At 37.7% G+C, this 21,858-nt stretch overlaps 1 protein-coding gene across 1 annotated transcript; it reads right to left on the bottom strand.

The window, feature by feature from the left end:
- Positions 1–555: 555 nt before the first annotated feature.
- scg2a (secretogranin II a) lies at positions 556–4,019 on the bottom strand. Its single transcript, XM_088912794.1, has 2 exons — positions 3,673–4,019; positions 556–2,834 (listed from the first exon to the last, which is right to left on the bottom strand). Exon 2 carries the CDS (start codon positions 2,821–2,823, stop codon positions 940–942), a length of 1,884 nt encoding a protein of 627 aa, XP_088768920.1. The 5' UTR covers positions 2,824–2,834; positions 3,673–4,019; the 3' UTR covers positions 556–939.
- Positions 4,020–21,858: the final 17,839 nt, after the last annotated feature.

Raw genomic sequence — 21,858 nt, 5'->3', positions numbered from 1 at the left:
GGGGATGCGTTATTCTCATTACAATGACAAACATACAGCTGAAAGAACGTTGGCCTTTCTGTCTTTTAAGATTTAATAAGAATGAAGTTGCCTATAGGGACAATCAGACTCTGAAGCAGTGGATTTATTCACTATAAACATTCCAGCACAAAGCTGCTGTTAGTAGATAAAGCCATTTTCTCATGTTGATTTTATAACGAAGGTGAATTCCACCCCCTGGCACTCGCTGATAGATATAAACAAACATTACCTAGTTGAAAAGTAAAGACGGATTAGTACTTTGCGATTTGGTGTTGCATAAATGTCACAGTAGAGAAATGAAATTGCACAATGCTGTGAGGAGCAAGAGCTGTCCAAGTCCTGAACGGACGCGGGTTTTTTTTTTTTTGCAGTAACAGTAGCTGCGAAAGTAGGGAGTTTCCTTTCCTGGTGTTATGAGCTTTAAACCCACACGTATTACCATAACCTCTAATGCTGAACAAAAGCGCCCAGCCTTCTCCTTCATAGTTTTTATTTCCATGTTCCGTGTCAAATGAGACAACATTACACAACAGCGGAAAATAATACCAGTAAATGCTTTATTTAAAGTACTTTACACATGATGGAATACAAGTACGAAATATCATATTGATAAAAACACAACAGAACCCAAATTATCCAACACTGATTCATTTGTAGGCTGTTTTAAGGTACATCAGATGAAAGGTTTCACTATCCCGTTTTAAGGACGGTGTTTCTCCAACACCAAGTGTTGTAACAATAAAAACATTTAAGTATCACAAAATCAGGGACTACCACAAACAAAATTAAGTTCGTTCGCCGCTACATCAAATCAGACCTTTGATTTTTTTTAAATTAAAGATTAAGAGCTACTGTACTTTAACGAAACTTTTTTTTTTTAATGTGGAAATAATATTCGTGGAAAGTTAACCTAACAGCCTACATCCCATTCAACTTTTTGCCATAAATGTCCCTGTCTTCATTTTCTCTAGTCTCTTGGTTTAGATATCCCAACATTTTCAGCAACATATCTTCATCTAAGCGTTGTGATTTCGAGGCATTCCCCTGCTCTCCGTCCTCGGACAATCTTTTTGTTGGTGATGTTTTGTCGGAGCTAATATGGTCAAAGTAATCTTTCATTGCCTGCTCGTACGTTCCATAGGCTACTTGATCTTCCTTTGAGGAAAGCTGGGGGGCGCGTTTTAGGTCGATTTTGTTGAGCATTTTGGGGTACTTAGACAGCAACCTTGCAGCAAGATAAGTAGCTAATTCATCGTCATCAGTGGCTTCGTCATAATCCATTTTAGTTTTGTCATAATCACCTGGGAGACCGCTGGGCTCAGATAAAACGTAATCCCCCCTCCGGGCACTTGGGGCAGACAGTCTCGAATGCCCGTGTTTAGATTGCATTTGCTTTAAGATGTATTTTGGGTTTGGGTTGCCTTTAGCTTCCAGTCCGAGAATTTTCAAAACATCTTCTGTATTCAAATCGTCAGGAATGTCGTTCGGGAGCATTTCAGGAAGCCGTCGGTTAAAAGGTTTCTTGGCAGGAACCCTTTCTTTATTGTAAGGAGAAATCTGGCTTAGTTTGTCTTCAATTCTGTCTAAATCCTCGGGCACTTCAGGTTCCACCTCTGCTTCTAAGATTTTATCCTGCTTTTTTACCTCCCCGCTTTTAAGCATCTCTATTAAATCCTCGGGTGGGATTTGTAATCTCCTAGATATTTCAATCAGCTGATATATAGCTTGTGGGTCAACTTCTAACGATCCGCTGGGTCCGACTGTCCTCTTCTCGTTGTTCTGTTCCTCCTGGGGTCTTTCACCGTTGTCTCTCTTCTCGTTTCGTTCGCTCTTTTCCAGAAACTTTAACAGGTAGCGATCCACGAGTTTGTTGAAATCGTCGGGGTCTTCCTTCTCCGCGTACTTGGGCTGGCTGGATCTTTTAAGGCTGTCGCCAGCCTCGTTGGAGCCTCTGTCAAACTCCTCCCGGCTGTCCTTCACTTCCTCGGTTTCCGTTTCGACCTTTTCTTCCACCGGCGTCCAGTCTTCTCCCCCCGTCACGTCTTCGTAGGCGAGGTTGTTGACCCTGTAAATGTCGTCGTCGTTGTCTCTGTAGAACCGCTGGTCCTCATCCAGACTCTGCCGCTTCTGGTTGCTGGGAGCCGACAGCTTGCCCAGCTCCTCGAAAACAGATTCGAGGGTGGCCAGGCTCTGGGGTGTGTACTGCTCCTCCACAATTTCGTTGGTGCGCTTGTAAGGGTTTTCCCTGGAGTCTTCGTCTTCGAAGAGTAGCTGGTACTTCTTTAAAGGCTTGTTTCGCTCGGGCAAAGGGTTGTCGCCATAATCGCCGATTTCATCTGCTGGGCTGTCTTCTTCGGCGTACTGCCGGTTGTTAAATGCGTACCGCGTACCCGACAGCGAAGGCTTAGACTCCTTCTCGGCTCGCTGGAGCGCTCTTAGCAATATTTTGACCCACTGGGATTTATCGTCCTGCCAGGCTTCCCTAACGTCTGGAGCAGCGCTTTGCTCGGAGCCGGCCATGTTTTGAACGGGAGCGAGCCTCAAGAGGGAGCGAAACTTCTCCATGTCGTCGTAGTCGGGAATCGGCTCTTCGTCGTTTGTTTGCTGCCTGAGGTTTTCTATGTACTCCAAGGCTTTGACCATGTCAGAATTAGGCACAAAATAAGGGGTTTTGAGTCTGCTCTCTGGCTCATCGTCCCTCATTTTGTGTTGCCTTACTGAAGCGCCATTAATGCAACAAGTGTGAAGAAGGCTAGTGACAATAACCACCGCTCCTGCGAGGGAGATCTTGGGAAGAGACATCTTCTTATTGCCTAAAAACAATAACATATAAAGTTAATCTTTTTCTAAGGCAAATACGGCGTATTGCAATTATTCCCCGTGGTGCCTTTCTAAAACTAGAAATGAATTATTAAACAAAAAGATTATCTGTTCGAAAACATCATCCGCACTCGAAGATTAAATCAGTGTGACTAATAAACGAATGTCTCAAGTCCTCTGGGACCGTCACATTCACAGTCACACGATGTGTTTATATTGTATCTAAGCTGGGAATTGCGTGCCTATTACATGTTTTTTTTTCTCTACTATCCTCTCAAAAATCAGCCGAGTGTTAAAGGAAAGAATCGTGTCTGCCAGTCATTGAATAGCCCATCTTTCATCAGTGCGGTAATATCATCAGTTTTGAAATTACTGGTCACTGGATGATTCACTACGTTTCCAAGGTAACCTGTGCTCTTCGCTATTGCAGCCCTACACCCAGGATAAACCCTTATTTCTCAGAAGAAGAAAAAAACAAAGCAGGTAAACGTTTAACTTCATAACTTCACTATTATTCAAAGGAGTATGATGATCTATAAAATGCCATAATTTGGGGATTCGGCAAAATTTTAAGTGCATTTTTTTTTACATTCCGTGATATTCCCTTATTGTTTAGTGACAACGCCTCCGACCGGGAATAACGATCGAAAATACAATAAGCATGCAACCATATCTCATTAAGTTTTATAATTATATCGTTGAGGATTTGGTGGGGAAATCTGAATTGTGAAACAAAAGTGATAGCATAAACATTCAAATATTTTCGTTCTACGACTTTGCTTTGAATCTACCCTTAAAGAATCTGTTGACAGATAAGCTACAGTACATTACCTTAGCAAGTAGTTCAGACAACGGAAGAGTCTGAGCAGAACATCTCTTTCTTGCCAGCTCCGCGAGAAAGTACTCTTCTTTTCAGCACCAGGACAGTTCCTTCTCGTTATATGAGGCGCCACCCGACCTTTGCGTCATCGAGACCTACGTAATATGTTTTTTTCATGTCAAACTGGAGAAATAACAAGCAGAGAAGCCGGTCTCCCTTTTGAGCTATTGATCATAGTTTCGTATGAGGTTGCATCGGCATTTAACAATCGATTTCCTTTCGAAACGTTTCCTTCAGTTCTTTCATTTTGCGAAGAGCATTTAAACTGCTGACTGCCGAGCAGTCGCCTATATACACTGATTGAGTTGTCAGATTTTTTATTCCTTTTTTGTCTTTTCTGGATAATAAATATACTCAGAGTATAGATTGCCCAGCAGATCTAATAATCGGAATTTGACAGTCTATCAATGGAACCATAATTATCCTGTCTTGAAATAAACCCTTATACGAAGGATGCTGCTTCGTGATTGGTGACCACTTGTTGTTGCGTTACTTGCCAGCTTTCTGTGCTACATTTACGATTTGCTGTGCTGAATTCTAGTTAGCATCCTGGAACGCACACAATGGTCTCGATTATGCTGGATTTGGACTTCACTTTTCTCATTTATTTTATTCGCTTTTGACTTTATGTATGGCTATTTAATCCAATGATTAACCCCATGCTAAAACAGAAACGCTGTCCTTTATTTTTCTTGCTGTCTCGGTTATTCCACGGGCCTGTACGACACGAACTGAAAGGTTGCACATATGAATGCATTCAATTAGTGATCCAGACTACCAAGCGACAATGACTGCAGAGGCTGCAGTAAATAAATGCTGCTAAACCGAAGGCTGTTTGCGTGTAGGTTCTCTAACCTTGAAAATTTCTGAAAACAAAATATTTTTATTAATAATAAATCAGAACTGATCATTGCTCCGTTAATACCAGTTTCATTGATACAAAGCATGATTCGGCTTTCATAAAGTGCAGATGAGCTGTAATACAAGGAAACACCTGATCATTTTTCTCATATTAGCAATTAGATTAACTAAAAAGACAAGGAATATATAAAACACCTTCTACCCCACTAAGATGGACTTTAAATTTAGGTTATTCAAAGCTCATTTTTATGAGAGGAGTTTTAGAAGCAAACTAGAGAGAGGAAACTTTTTTTTATTGTCTCAATAATGCAATGCGCACTCTAAAACTATATGATGACCGGTATCTGCGATCTACGAAGGGAAGTAATATTCGTGTAATATGTTTAGTAATAAAAGATTTCGTGATTCCACGGAATGGAGGTTTTTAATTCATGAAGTGGAGCCTTAGGCGGATCTGTCGTCTGTAATGTCTTACGCACTGCGAAGACAGTGTTAAATCTGCCGATGACTCATTCACCAAATCCGCGAACAACAGGAGGTTTGCTGCCGCAGAATCCTGTACTGCAGAAAATATCATTGATAAATGCAGGAGGAAAGTCAGAGCTCTTACATTATGAGCAGCCACCATAATCTTTAAATAAATCAAGATCGTTCATGCTCTTGAAGTATATGGTAATTTCTTAAGTCCCCCCAAAATGTTGATAATTCATGTGTTAGTCATGATGAGTGTCACATTTTCCTTTTCAGAGAACTGTTGTTAATTAAGAAGCTAATCTGCCAATGAAAACTGCATAAATGAGTTAATGCACCACATATTCAAAGCCCTGTGTTGGGCCATTCCTTCTTATCAGCCCTATGATATTTTACAACCTGCGCCTGCACAGTATGCATTGAATCTAAACACGCTTATTTTAGTTAGAGTTAAATTATAGAGGAGAATCTTCAATAAAGCTGAAACAGAAATGTTTTTTTTCAGTTCACTATGACAACTACTTTTTAAAATGTGTTTCCTATAACAAAGCTATCTTGCTGGTAGCATACCTACAACCAGTAATTCCAGGCTGGTGCCCCTCTTTTGAGTTTTTATCTTCTCCATGGTCTTGTGGTCTTTGGGACCCAACTTACAACCTGTCTCCCAAAGACTGGCTAGGTCTTAATAACTGTAAATGACCACTTTCTTGATGTCTCTGTGATGGTTTGGTCCCAATTTGCACTATATACATCCTGAATACACCTGTTTCCTGTGACTTCTGACTGTGTTATCTTTAGGTGCCAAAAATGACACTTCACAGTTGAAATCAGCATTAAAAGCACTTTCTATACAAGTGCTGGACTTTCAATGAGTTCTAGTTCAAATTTACCACAAAATTTGACGTCTCAACTTAATATAGAAATAAATGGCTAAAACATATGTCTGTCTGCAGAAAACACCAGATTGTGTTAGAATGAACTGACTAATTGGTTATGTAGCTGTTCATTACTAAGATGAGCCTTACAATTTCACTCTCAAAAATGTTCCAATAACACCCCCTCCTCCCCACCACCATCACGAAATGTTCAGTTTCTGATTTCAAGCGAATCTGAGTGTAAAGGGAATTAGACTTTGGAAGTTCAGATTTAGAATAAACAAATACAGATGACGTGAAGTCTTTCAGGATAGATACAGTATATGAACATGTTCTTTGTGCATATTCATATTAGTTCATATTAGGTTTCCTACTATCCATCCATTTGTTTCCTACCTGCTTTATCCAATACAGGGTTGTGGGAGAGCCAGAGCCTATCCCAGCAAGCAACAGTTGCAAGACAGCTCACCCCCTGAATGGGACACCACTCCATCCCAGGGTACACACAGACACACTCACACCAGGGCCAGCTTTCCCAAAAGCCTTTGAACCTACCAGCATGTAGAGGAGGAAACTCACATGAATACAGGGAGAACATACAAACTCCACACAGATAGCATCCCAGGTCAGGATCTGAACCCAGGACCCCAGTGCTGTAAGGCAGTGACACTAACCACTGTGCCATCCGTTTCTTAGTATCAGTTAAACTAAATGTGTTTTACAAGCACTAAATTGTTTCAGAAACAACCATTTGGACAGCAATTACCAGCAACTGAGACTGGAGACTTGCTTCCTTCTTTTAGCAAAAGTAAACATTCCAAATTCAGAAGTTTTCACCAGGGACCTGAAAACTTGCCAGTGCAAGCGTGGAAGTAGATGTCTTGTCTGATACTCATTAAAAAATAACAGCATCCTGCTTTGAGGCAAATCACAGCTTTTTTTCACCCTTAATTAACAATAAGCCTTATTTGTTAACCCACTCCGTTCAAATCCATCAAGAGGAAAAAGGTAATTCAGCAAGCCATGGCTGTGGAATGGCTTGACGTCAAACAGTCTATTTGCAACCAAGTCACATCCAGATCTGAGTATAAGACCTTGGTAGAGATCTGAGTCACTCTCTTCTGAGACTTTGTGCAACGGCTGAGCAGCGCACACACACACACACACACACACAGAACAACAGAACAGAATTCATTATTTGTCTGAAGTTGCTATTTTTTTGGAGGGGGGGTGGAGGTAAAAATAAAATGCCTTGGTTTTCAGATTTGACTGGGTTTTCCATTCATAAACTCTGCTCCCAAGTTCGAGCCCTGAATCTCTGAAAATTAGGAAAAGGGGTAGAAACAAACGCAGTGGTTAATTCCATGCTGAAAAGTAAAAGGAGAATTAAAAAAAAACCACCATTCCGGCTGATTTGCCTTCAATAGGTGTGTTTGGAACAATGGAGAGAATGAGAGAATGGGTTGCGAGTGAAAATCATAATTTTCATCTTATTTTACTGTTACTCTATTTTTCCCCTGATGTAATAATCAGTTTTATGCTCTTAGTCCTCCTTAGAAAATGAAATGCTTGGACTAAAAATATTTCCATAAATACCAGGGGTCAGTGTTGAATATGTTATTCTTGTGTTCTTTCTGTAATAAGTCTTTATCCATTATCAAAAAGCTGCACAGGACTCCCTGAGACCTTGTTGCTAATGAAATGGGAAAAACCATCTTCACAATTTGGGATTTTCAGTGGAGGAGTGCACTTTCATGAGATTTCATGAGATTTTCCTGTATTTAAAGAAGTACACCACTTGTTGACAGTATTTCTGTTCCTTGAAGAAGCAATAAAACACTGTATATATATGCATTCATATATGTAACTTGATCTGTCATATTATAGAGATTCAAAGCATTGTCTGGTGCAAAACTGCTTCCCAAGAACACACCCACAAAATGAAATTTTCAGAACCTGTGGAATAAGTTACAGTACTTTTAAAATATAGTTGTAGAAGCAAGAGTGAAGAGTCACCAAGGACAGATGCATCAAATCATTCAACAAGTAGAAATGAGAATATCATATGAACTGCTCAAATCCCTCTGACATGTTTGCAGTAATATAGATACATGAGTTGAATAGCAATGCTATAAGTTAAGTGATAGAGTCACTGTATTACCAAACAGAGCTGTATAGAGGGGAGCTAAAATCCTTGCAGGTAGTTTATATATATATATTTAGGACATAAGAGTATTTAATATTTGTTTAAAAGGAAGTGTGCTGTTTTTTATTTGTTGTGTTGTTTTTTTTTATTCTTTGGGAAACTGAAATTTCACAAAAAAATCAATAGAAACAAATTAAATGGATGTTTATAAGAGCCCGATCTCTTATTGCAGTCCAAATGTCTTTATGTTATTGATCATAAGTAGAGACTGAACAGACTTGAATTTAGATCTTGTGTCTTTAATGGGGACAAATAATATCAAAGCCACATACAGTATAAGCCAAAGTGAGTAATTTAATTCTTACCTTTTCAACATTACCTTGTAGTTTTTGTACCAAACACCTGACATTCAACTGAAAAGAGCTACACTTTGTAACGCTTTGAAGGATTTGTGTCTGGCTAGGAGCATGGTTTCTGGTTTCCTACATTTAGACCAATACAGCCCTCACAAGATACACCAACAATAAAAAGCAGGACCTGGTTTATGTAGAAGGCCTTTGATTTCATCTATCCATAAATGATTCACACCTTGTTTATATTACCCTGTGTGTTAAAGAGGCTATAAAATATCTTGGCAGCTTTACTTACACGATTCTCAACAAGCTGTATAGGAAAGATGGCTTATTCTTCAGGACAATTGTTTCAGTATTTATAAATATGTCAACGTGAGTAAAAACAGCTTCAGAACACAAACCTTGACCAGGCTTACTCTTTCATACTCAAGTTTAGGTTCGGTTATCAATTTTTCAGGAGCCTCCACTTTATATAGTAACCAAAGAGGAGGAAGGGAATGTTTAAGAGCTAGGGGCCAGAGCTGGTGGCTTTGAAAGTCTTTTCACCCTTTCTGAGGAGAGATTTAATATAAATTGGAAAAGGAGTCATATGCAAGCATTGCCTGTCAGTTCTTTGATATGAAGAGAGCCCTTTTGGAGGACAGCTTAATTTAAATGGAGTTTGAAAATATACAGCACTGTGCAATTTTCATGTTTATACTAAAATGTAAAGAAAAGTATCCCAGACTAAAGATTTTAAAGCAAGTGTACACTGATTTGACTGTATAGTATTAATAAAAAAGATTCAGTTTTAATGTATACGTTTTAATTTTAATGAATTATTTAGCTATGCCATACATTGTGAGGCATCATTTTTTTGTTTCTTCAAAACTGTAATAACAGAACTGCTGTTGAATCCCATGTACAAGTACAATCAAACACTCATTCCTTGTGGTTTAGATCTTACTGTGTATAGTGGTGGTGACCACAGTTTATAAAGACACAGCATATGAGTCCCACTTTGCTAGACATGTACAGTACTGGTTTTCCTGGTAAAATCCATTATCTGTTTGGTAAAGCAAAATCATGTTTAGAACGTAAATGTTGTAACATAGGCTCTTTTGCTCAGTCCTTTAATTAGAATGCTGAGACTCATGGGGTACCCAGATATTATGCTCATACTATTAAAGAAGTAAAGAAAATTATTGTCCATTCACAGAGGTAACGATTATCCCGTCAGAACATGTTTATATTTCTTTTCAGTCTATGGTCTTAGTAGAAGCTGGGTGGCATCTGTTTTCTACACCTTGTTTCCTTGTGTTTTAAGATACATTTGAGATAAAAATAAAACTCTAATGTGAGACATTTTCTAATGTTGGCTAACTGTTACAGTTACTGCAAAAAGCAGGAGTGGGAGTGTGGTTAGGTTTCTTCTCATTAAAAAATGCTTTGAAAGAGAAGAATATGACTTGAGGGTAAACACAATCTATTTTTACTCCATCATTTGTTTTAGGTTATATAAAAACAAAAACTTTCTCTCAGAACAAAACAAGGGCACACAATTTACAATAGTTTAGTAAGGAGAACTGATCTGATTACTAACTCAAATATTTGAAGCACTTAAAAGGTTTTCTGTATTGTTGGGCTTCAAGTTACTGTTTTTCACGTTTATTTTGAAGAACTTACATAGAAGTTGGTCATGATTTACCCTGATTTGTTGGCATTCACTCACATTAGCTTTGAGTGTAAGAAATTCATCATTTTAAAATTCCAAATTCATTTTCTTTTGACTGAAAGCATCTTGAATTTATACTGACATGAAAGGAGAGGGGAAAAGATAGCTTAACACATATCTGTATGAATTGGAATTGGTGAACCGGGGCCAATTCTGTCAATCAAGGAAAATATGTCATAATTTCTATTAATATCAATTAATATATCCACTGCTTAAATAAGAGTCATTCAGTCTACTGTCTTTCTGTCCATCTTCTATTTTCTGGTCCATACTTTACACTTTATATAGTACTACTACTATAAATACCTTTTACAGTATGCCACACTTCAAAGAGGATTCATTTTGTGCAAAACCAAAAAGAACCTTGTTTACTTCAAGCAAATGAGTTTGATTGAATATGCAATATACGCAGAAGAAGATTAGGAGTAAAATATCTAATGCATTTGAGCTATTTGGTTCTTTTGCATTACGGAATCCATTGGCTATTTCTTCCAGTTGATGAATGTTAATCATTTAGTGGAACCCACCCACACACTCTCCACTATGAAATGTTGTGCTATCAGATAGAAGCTGCTGCAGTCACTTTGACCCCCAACCTCACATTGCGCAGTATACTAGAGAAATAGAAATATGTTAGATAAGCGAGGACCATAAAGTTGTGCTGCTTTTTTCTGGCTAAGATCAAGTATTACCGGAAGTAGAGCTGAGGAAGAGTAATGTGTGGAATAGTAGAGGGAGTTTTTTAAGGGTTTTTACCAGTAGAGCAGACTGCAGTGTTAGTGGGGGTTTTTTTCCATTCCACCTCTTCTTTTTCTGATCTACCTGAGCCAGTCATTAGCATAACTGGATCAGGGAAACCTGTTGATGTATTAATGATAACAAGGGAGCTTGCTGTATTGTAGCCTTTGAAGACTGGAATTGTGTACTTATGAGTTGTATGTATATAACAAAAATACCGATGAAGCATCCTTTAACTTTAATACTACAGGATAAACTAAAGTCTTTTATAATTCAAGTCAACAACTTTAATTTCTTCACACTTACCTTTTGCATACTAATTTGCACTGTTGCACATCTAGGTGTTAATATTTATGTTTTTATTGAGGTCATCACCTTATGATGGGTTCATTTTCACCTTTTCTTTCTGGTACTATCGTTAAATAAGTTGCTTTAAGACTGAATTCTGGGTTAGAGCTACAGTAGAGTTAGTGTAATGTTAATAAGACTGAAGTATATTGTGAAGTACTATACCACTGAAAAGGAAATTCCATTGAAAAAGGCGGCCAAAATGAAATTTTTACAAAGCATTTGAGCATCGTTTGCTTTTATTTTTGGTTGAAATGGAAAAGATTTGTACATTCCTGATACTAGGAGCATTACGTCTCAATCTAAAAGGTCTATTTAATGGATAGGTTTTAACACCTCGCCAGTCGTGACACAGGGGGAACATATTGGGTACCTCCTGAGTCAGCTCTGTAGCTGTACTGTATATCTCTGAGTCATTATGTGCAAGGGGAGAACTGGAAGAGAGCGGAAAACGTTTTTTTTTTCCTCTGCCTTGTCCCCTCAGGCACAGACGTTTTCTGTGATTTCATCTCTGAGCAGAGAACTTGTTGTGGTCAATACATCTCTTTACCTGACCTGTGAATCTTAGACAAACCACCGTCATGGGTAATATAAGACAGTTTCCTCTCTAGTTGACCATTATGTCACATTAGCTCTTAGCAAAAATTAGTGGTATGTTTTGTGACCTCCTGGGGTATGTCAGCATGTTTCACGATGTTTTCCCCACTATTACTTATTGAGACTAAGTCTCTCGTGTCAGCCGTGTGGGAAATCCTATCTAAGCACTCTATATATCCCGTAACAGAAAATGCATAACAGGAACTTTATTGCATTTTTTTTTCATCTAAAAATGCTACAAGACCAGAAAAAATGTCTTTAGGAGCTCGTTTACAACCGTATCTCCACAGAGCTCAGGCATGTAGCAGCTTAGATCACACTGTGAAAAATTGTATTTTTCTTATTCTAAGGCAAAAACAGGTAAAGAAAGGAAATGTGAGCCTGGGAATGAGTCCATTTCAACAAGCATATTGTATAATTAGTGTAATACTACCTGAAAATCAAAGGCAATAATTATTTTAGATGTTCAGAAACACTTTGAATTAGCTTAGAATTCCTGTAGTAGAAATCCTTTATATAATTATTTAAAATACATAAAAAGTCTTACATATTTTTTAAGTATTAGGTAAGTACTAGGTGCTGCGATGTTCATGTTTCATGGTAATGTGCTGTGTTGCTTGAACCGACTATTTAAGTCCTCCACAAACCACAACTAATACAAATTGTCGGGAAAAACATACAGGAACCCTCCATTAGGCATTTTTAATTACACATAGTAATCAATATTAGGCTTCCATTTTATCTACAGTATGCATAATTGACCATCTCTCCTAGCAACTAGTATTTACCAGATCTCCTGTGAATTCAAGCAGGGGCACTCTGGTAAAAGGATAATGTTAATGTTGTGATTAGAATATAAACATGTGCTCATTCGCCTTTCAGTTGGGCTTTTCTGTTTATGTCTCAAAGAGTTAATTTACGTCTATAAATATTTAATGTTTGCTTTATCAGGTGCCACTTTATGATTCACTCATATAATTATTGTTGTATTCAGTTGCCTGTGACCTGCTTAAGTACAGAAAGATTAGATATTCATGTTGTCTTCCACAGTGATTCATAGAGACAATCAGATTACAAATGAGTTTTTTTCCCCTGGATTTACGTATCTGCTAATGATTTGAAAATAAAAGTGGAAAAAAAAAGATTAATTAGATAGACAAAAGAATCAGTTGGGACTGTATATACGTCATTTATGTTTTTATCAAATTGAAATTACTAGTATTCAGGAAATAGCCAGGAGAGCCCATTTAATATGAAGGACCAGGAAGGTAATAAATGAACTGTTTAAAAGATTATATTTTTGTAGAAAACTTTTATGGATAACTGGACCTGTTATTTGATTACATCTGTGTTGTAAGAATTAGAATAATACTGTAGGTCTGCCAGTTGATCTCATTAATCTGGTAATATGATTTTAGCCTCCAGAAAGAAAAATATTATTTTATTTTACAAGGGTACTCTCGAGGTAAAAACCAGTGATATAAATGTACTTGTTATGCTTATATTGCAACACTTATACATTGTGAGCATATGGTACAGTTGAACATGCAAGAAGCCATTCTTTCCAAAACATTTTGAATGTTACTAGCTGACAACCAGGAGTAGGATTTATACCAATCATTGCAGGAAAACAGTTTACAAAACCCAGACAGATGGGTTAATGTGAGGATGATTGTGTTGCGTAGTATTTCCTTGCATCATCAGATACCTTTTTATGTTTTTTAGAGAATATTTTAATGGTTTGTCTTAGCAATATTATGACCATGAGTTCAAAACCGTCTTTCTTACATCTCCAGTACATTCCCAGATGTTTGTCACATGGAATGATGTTGATTGATCACCGTCACTACAGGGACAGTGATGCTTGGACAGTGGCTGCAACAGCACTACATGGTCTCTGGAAATTGTGGGCTGTTTAAAAAGACCCTGACCTGAAAGCTAGTATCTGATCCCTGGACGTTTTACATCAGACAATTATATTCTGGAATGTCTTTACTGTGGCAAAAGTTATCTTTGGCATAATGCTCTGAAAGTTGCAAGGAAAACATTGAGAGTTCTGCACTATGATCATATAGCTCGCAACTTGGTTTGTCTGTGTCTTCAGCCTTGGAAAGTCTTTTCATTGTTTGATAGAATTTAATAGAACAGTTGAAGCAAAGAAAAAACAATCCATAGATTCACCAAGAAACCACACAGTTAAATGACACAAGCATGAAAAGAGATTATAGGAAAAAACATAACTCAAGATACCCTTTTAACCTCATGAGTGCTTTTCAGCCTACTGTAGGTGACCAGTTTTAGCAGTTTAAGACTCCAGTACTTACACAGTCAACCAGCATTTAACTTTCAGTGCTGATGCAAATGTACTGTGATGTACTATGTTATATTACGTCAGAGTGATACAGGAGTAAAACAAGCAAATTACATTTTTTACGTAATACTAAATGAGGTTGCAAGCTATTCAATGGATAAGTATGTTTTGTGTATCGTAGTTGTCCTTTTTCTGAAACATTTACCTATTAAACTCTAGAGTGCACACTAGGTGCCTGTGTGTTTGGAATGACTCATAGCTCATTTCTCACATCGAAAAAACCTTTCTAACCTGCTAACCGAACCTAAAGTTCTAACCTCAGCTATATGTCATTTACAAACACTCCACATACAAATCTTGGGCTTATGACTCATTCTTATAGGTGAAATTCAGACAAATGTCTCCAATCTCCAAAATGTTTGACAATTGACTGCAAATTCCCCAATAAAATAATCCTTCTTGGCTGGGTATTTTATCTAAAAGAACATGATATTTTCCTAGTTTGTAATTTTTTTTACAAACTTGTTTCTTCTTGGTATTAAAGCTTTGCTTTAATTCTAAGAGGCTTTGAGATGAGCCCAGCTTTTGGTAAACGTCTCTACTTAAATCTTACCTTTCTCTAAGCAAGCTGCGCCTAGCTAGGATTTTGGCACTGAAAAAGACAAGTTCCGTCTTCCAGGGAGAGAGAATTAGGACTAAGTGAAACATTCATTTTGCAATTTAATCCTTTGCAATCAAATTCCAGTTGGTTAATTAATAGACCTCTTAATCTCTCAATTCTCTCCACTCCTCATTAAATTTCTCATATGGCATTATATTATCTACTTTTGATTATGTACCAAAAAATACCCAGAAAGATAGGTAATGAGTGCTGCAGGGTTTTGAATGAGTTGTTTTTATTCATTTAATTCATCATTCAAAGTAAAATAACAGAAGTCTTTAGTGAGACAGAAACCTCACATAGAAACTGGGGTTCAACACAAATATGTTGGAAGTCATTAACTTCACAATGTACATTTAAAATAAAAAACCTACTCTGAGTTGCTTGACTGTGGGTCAATATATTATGAAATGCAGAAGAAATAGGGCAGTGTTTCACCAGTGGCTGAGGGGGTAATTAAGGTCACTGACTCATTCTCCTCATCAGCCATGATCTGCCAATTTATGTGTTTCAGTGCCTGCTAAGGAGAGTGAGACAGATTTTTATGTCAATGTTTAAAAAACATATGAAGACTCCTGTCATGGTTCAGTAGAGTTCACTATCAGTTTGTCCAGCAATTCAACACTATTAATTTCTGGCTCAGAAAATCTTAAGAATTTAAGAAAGGTTGCATTGGGTCCATCTTGCTTGTTTGTTTACTAACAACTAATTGATCCAACAATCTCATCAATCTGTTTCTTGCACTTTCCTATGGTATCTGCTGTGACAAGGTGGTTTTCACTCCACATGGGTGCTTAAATAATCAATTATTTTGTTGAATCAAGTCTTCTCTTACATTTCAAATGAATATGTTTCTGTGTCTTTAGTCATTGCCAATGTTAAATATTCAGTGAGACCCCCCCCACCCCAGTACGCCAATGAGAAGAGGTGTTTTATCTGTGAGAGCTTGGGTTGCTGAACCCAGCATTACTCATCCCCTTGAATCTCAACACAAAGAGGGGGGTTGACTTCACCCAGTGCACATTCACCTGACCTTCAATCGGTGCTTTTCTCTCATTCATGTTTTTAACATTTACCTTTCAAGCACAAAAGTAAGGAGAATGCCAGACTGGTACATGTTACAGAGCGCTTGGGGAATCATATCCAGTTTCTGCGAGCTGATGGCTTCTGACATTTGAGGTGATAATATGCTTTCTGCAGGCACCTTTCAGTACATTACTGAAGAGAACTGGCTGGCATCAGCCAATACAGTTTCAATGAAAACAAACATTTTTTTGTACATTTTCTACATTGCATTTGTATTGCTGGGATTTGTTGTGTGCTGACCCTTCTGATCCAGAATACATTTGTATTCTTTGATATTAAATCAACACCATCTTTAAATCAACTAAACTGGCTGCTAGCCTGATAGGTTTTTTATTAGCTTAGGGTGGTGATTTGTGGCAGCTGTAAATTATCTGATGCAAGGTACAACACACAACAGCTTCCCATTGTGTTAATTGTCACTCATTTTCTTATGGTGAATGTAGAGCAGATGTACAAGCAATCTGGTTGGCTCAACTGGTTAAATAATGTCCAGTGAAAGAACCCTGTTTCGAATTAGTCAAGAGATTGAATTAACAAAGGGTTTTACTGAAGGGTCAGAATAAAATCACCATCATTATTTTTTCCTGTTAGCAAAGCACTGTGCCCCTCGATATCTTCTTCTTTAATGTAGTCTGTGAGTTGTGCAGCAGCAGTTTCCGTCTCTTGAGGCGAGAGGGAGAGATTGTGTTTATCGGCAAAGCAGGCAATTGGTGCAGAACATTAGACAGCCTACAAATAGCTTGTTTACAGCACTAAGCTGCTGTCTGCTTTCTCTCAGCTCATCAGAAATGAGCATTACTGGACAGATCCATCTGAGCCTCTTCCTTGGCTGCTCAGGCAAAAACTGTTAGGAGAATATAAAAAAAGAAAATCGCACTCTCCACAACCGTGCTTAAACATGTGGAGCGTGGAATACGCTGAGATCAGGGGTTATTTGGCCTTCCAGTGTTATTAACAGTGCCTTTTTCATTTGTTAGTCTCACCAATGGTTTCTGCTTGGAAATATATTGACTATTGATTTAAAAGGGTACTAGCTCTAATTGAAGTGAGGCAACTATCTGGCGAGTTATGTACTGTTTTTTTGTGTTAGAAATTCTTCAACGTATATTAATATGAAATATTATCAAATACTAAGAAAATACAGAAAACTATATTTCTGTATTTATGTGGATTTTATTTCTTGGGTCTACACAGTATTTAGACTGTGACAAACCCTGATGTTAACAATGTCTAGTGTGAATATTCCCCAGCATAGCAGTAATTGCTCAGTTGCTACAAAGAGAAAAAATGAATTGTGAAATCCGATTTCAACAGCATTGAACTGTTTAAAAGTGCTTATTAGCTAGATACTCATCACAAAAACAGCTGTGACTTTTTTCTGCTTTGTGTCTAAGTATATTTACGATATCTCAAAGGCTTTTAATGGATAAAGAGCGGTTTAAAGTAGACCTTAAAATAAAGGGTGAGAATCAAAATTCATTGACCTATTTCACCTATGTGAAATTACGTTCAGTGTAGTTTAGATCTAAATCTGTGGGCAACTATGCTAACCATAACCATCAATTTCAGGTATTTTAATGCCGTGACAGGGATGAAACATGGTGTGACACCACACATCTGTGAGACCTTAGGAGAGGGCTCTCTGGGAGCAGGGCCAGAGACCCCTGATTAACTATATAGTGCACACAAGTGCTTTTATATCCACATACTGAAATACTATGAAATATTCGTATTGACAAAACGCATATGATCAAAAGAGAGAGGCCCCTGGCTACACATTGTTTGAGGCATTGAGATAGAGAGGCAGTAAAAGTGAACTGTCTTGGACAGGCCATCCAAACACATGCAGTCTTCTTAGCCTCTACCCATTATCTCTCTCTACTATATATGGACTGGGGACCCCTTTCTCCTGGCAGCTCAACGTACTGTATGCGGGCAGTCCTGGATCATTTAGTTTTGTAGCTGGGCTTTTTCTCTCTCTTCTAGTTTGTAATGTGAATTTCTGCAATTTTGCATTCGTTTGTACGAGAAAACTGAAAGAGAAAATGATGTCCCTGTAGGATGTCTCCAGGTGCTCTAGTTTCTTTCCATATTCCAAAGACATGCTGAGTTCTTCAGTCCTGGTCCTGAGGGAGCCCTATGTCTGCTGATTTTCATTCCAGCTGTACCCTTAAGCACTATTGCTACAAATTGGTGCCTGTAACTGATCTGCTTGCTTGTTTAGACTTTTCTTCTGCATTGAAGACCTTGGTTTCAAAAATGACCTAGCTAAAGCACATTATTTCCAACAAATTCAGCATACAGAACTTTAGGCAGTCTCTCCCCAACACACTAATTAAGAATTTGCTCCTTTATGTCCAACTACACAGCTCTTAAGAGGTAAGCAGCTTCTGAAGAACATGCACAGGTGGGATTGAACTTTATCAGACACTCCCATGGTGAGAGTTTTTCTTCTTCGATCAAACTTCTGCATCAATCTAATTGACCACATTTCAGCTCTGAAACTCACTGCATAGTACGGGGTTAAATACCACACCCCATTCCAAATTTTATAAGAGCTGAAAACAAATAAAAAAACTGCATCAGATAGAAAATTGAAATATATTGGTCTGTAATTAACTAAACTGGAGTGAATACCAGAGAACACAGGTGTCCCCTGGGACCAGGACTGAGAACTGGTGACCAAATTGTCCCTGTGGGCGTGTGTTTGTGCCCTGGGATGGGCTGGCATCCTGCCTTGTGCCTAAGCTTCTGTGATAGGTTCCCAATGAGGGGATCATCCCACAGTCTTTGTCAACAGAAAGCTAACAAAGCTGGCAATGTTTTAGAGATCCTCAATGTATGACTTACTTAATACATTGAAAAAGGCTTTGCTTTTTTGTAAAAAAAAAAGAAGAGCAAGATGTGCAACGTAAAGTCTAATGTTTCTGAGCAAGTAACACAAAAGTAATCTAACAAAACTTACACTTGAGTTGAATTTTGCTATTCTGTACTGTACATACATTACTATTAAGAGAGATTTTTATGATGATGGCAAAAGCTGTCATGCTAATAGTAAAAGTAAAGGTCAAACAATACTTAGCACTTGAAATAAAAGTGAATTTATGCATTTAATTGTGCTCTGCCTGGTTTAAAGGACACAGCTTCAGTTTCACAACTGCACAAGAATGCTTTCTGGTGATTGATAATAATGCTCGAAATGAAACAGTCAATCAAAGCTCTCTGTATTGAATTAGAAGATTATATCTGGATATTTACCATGTCTCCATTGTGCAGGACCCTTCAGCAACCTTTTAAAAAATGCCGATAGTTGGGTTTTAGGTTGTCCTTCAATTTTCTACTTTTAGCACTCCTCCTATAAAACAACACCATCAACATAATTAATTGGTAATTGAGATTTAAAGCTATAAATGTCATTAGGATCATACCTTGTTAGAAAAACAGTGCCAAAGCGATTTTATAAAATAGACTTTAATGGAATGTTAGGAAATTAGCGCTTTTTGTTTTGCTCTGGTCTCATGTTGTTTAAAGTTTGATGGCTGTGTAAATATCCACAGGCCCAAGGAGGTAATCAATGAGCTATCAAGAGAATAGAAATAGACTGTCTACAAGACAGAACCCCCAGGTCTGTAACAGAGGGCCTCACTGACAAGGAGAGAAATGCTGCAGACCGAGTCGATCTCATCTTTCTTCCATCTGATCATGAACATCACAGATTCCCAAGCGTTTTGCTGAGATAACAAGACCTTTACTTTTCTGTAACTTTTCTGTGTCCCAAATTGCACTTTGGATTGCTCTTTGTGAAATGTTATTTTGTTTTTATGAACACAACAAAAGCATCACTGAAAATTCCCTTTGTCCCCAATGTCTCTTCCGTAGAAGATTCAACATGCTGAATTTTGAATGCTAGTTCTTAAGTTTAGTGAAAGAAGCAGCCGTGGCACCTTAAAAAGTTTCACAATTTCCCAGGATTGTTGCTTGGCTAATTACTTTAGATTTTACTAATACCGATTAGAGATACAAGGGTGTTAGTCACAGCTCTTTCACTCCTTACACAATGGATGTGACATTTAATAAATAAAGGCATTTTGCAGTATAGCAGTTCTGTACTCTTATAGATGTAGTTTTAAATGGTCTTTGTTTTGTATATAATTATTTGTAAACTATATTTAGTCATGCTTCTGAGCCAGAAGGTCATTTCGCAGAGGATCAAGTTAGGAATTACTGAGTCAATTAAAGTACAAGGGGAAGAAAGGTACAAGTTAGACTGGAAAGTCAGCTTTTGCCAGGACACCAGGTTAAATACATCAGCACAAATAAAATAATACTCTAAAATACAAATTGCCACAGGTGGTCATATCCCCATTTTTAACATTTCACTACAATGTTCACCTTCACCATAGTGAACATTACTTCATACAGTAACCTGCTTTTTCTTAAATGTTTCCCAGCCAAGTCCTGCTCAAACCTTCCTTTGATTATAGGATCTGATGATCCGTATAGCATCTTAATAAGGGATTGGAAAAATGATTGATCGACGGTCATTCTTAGTGAGTGTAGAGAACAGAAGTCCAAGTTAAATCTGTGGCATTAATAGAAATAATGTTGTCTGTGAACCAAAGATTACCTTTTTGTTCGCAGAGATCACTTATCTGAACTGCAAAGGAGAAAAGTTGAAAGAGCTTTTCTCTTGGGAAGGTAGAGTCCAGTCCTTCCATTTACCTTGATTCAGAAACGTCATTTCTGACTCATTTCTCCTTCCAGAGATAAAACTGGAGTGACGCATTTCTTGACGTGCTAGAGGGTAACAGGAGCTTTTTTTATTCTCATCAGAAGATTTGGGTCTATATAACAGTGTGAGCTAAAGGCGAAGGATGTTGTTCTTGAAAGAACTAAAGGAATCTGAACAGCATGAATCTAATGCTTGTGTAGAGAAATTCAATTTCATTGATCCTACCTACAATTAAAATGTGTAAGATTTTGTACAGTGACGGTCTGTATTTCCAGAAAGAAAAAAACTATCCATAGCACTATGACATTGCTAAAAATTACCCAAATTGATTTAGTCTGCTGCTATAATAGTAACGTCTGAATTATTCCATTTATTCATAACACTTTTAAACCCTCTGTGAAGAGCAGGAGTGTTATGCGTGATGCTTTTGGCTAATCTGGGTGTTTACATTGTTTAAGATGCATCGTCATACAGTATCTTCAGTCAGGAGAGGTTACATGCTTGAAATATTTCCGCAGATAAATTCATTTTCTTTAAACCAAGTATATGCTGCTTTTGTTCCATAGTTAAATGTGTTTAGGATCCTTGGAAGATGTTTTTTCTGCCATTTCTGAGGAGGTAAGTTTAAATAATGGGCTTGTTTCAAATGATGCCTGATCTTAGAATAGCAGCAAAGGAAAGATGCCCATTGATCTCACCTTCTTAGTTTGTATGCTACTAATGTCCTGATGTGTGTCCTCATCATCTTTCTCTCAAAGGAAAGCTAGAAAATCTGCTTTCAAACATCCATTAAGTAATGCTTTAATTATAATGACTTTTATGTTATATGAAAAATCTTTGTCTCAGGTACATTTAGGTACATTTTTACAACTGTTGCTTTCCTTCCTGCAAAATGATTCTGAACATTTTTTCAGCAACGTTGAAGACACGTTTCATGAGTATGAAATACTAATCTGGAAATTAAGGCTCAGAAAAACACAATACAAATCTCCAAAATACTATAGCTGATATGCATTATCTAAAAGAAACACAGCAGTGGTTCTCAGGGACAGGAGGCGGTTAGTGGCCATTTGATTCAAGGATCTCATCCAGCTGTTTCTTGAAAGAAATCAGGTTATCAGCTCCAACAGCATTCCTCCACCTCCTTGCGGGAAGAAGTGCTTTCTGTTCTTACTTTTAAATTTACTTCCACATAGTTACCACACATGCTGGTATCCTCTGGTCTGTGTTTCACAGATGACTCT

Source organism: Atractosteus spatula, chromosome 4 (genome assembly GCF_055471065.1).
Source record: "Atractosteus spatula isolate fAtrSpa1 chromosome 4, fAtrSpa1.hap1, whole genome shotgun sequence".
NCBI classification, from domain to species: domain Eukaryota; kingdom Metazoa; phylum Chordata; class Actinopteri; order Semionotiformes; family Lepisosteidae; genus Atractosteus; species Atractosteus spatula.
This window is presented reverse-complemented; position numbering and strand designations above follow the sequence as displayed.

What these genes read in the sequence shown, in the direction of transcription:
- scg2a (XM_088912794.1), bottom strand. Translation starts at nt 2,823, where the DNA reads ATGTCTCTTCCCAAGATCTCCCTCGCAGGAGCGGTGGTTATTGTCACT.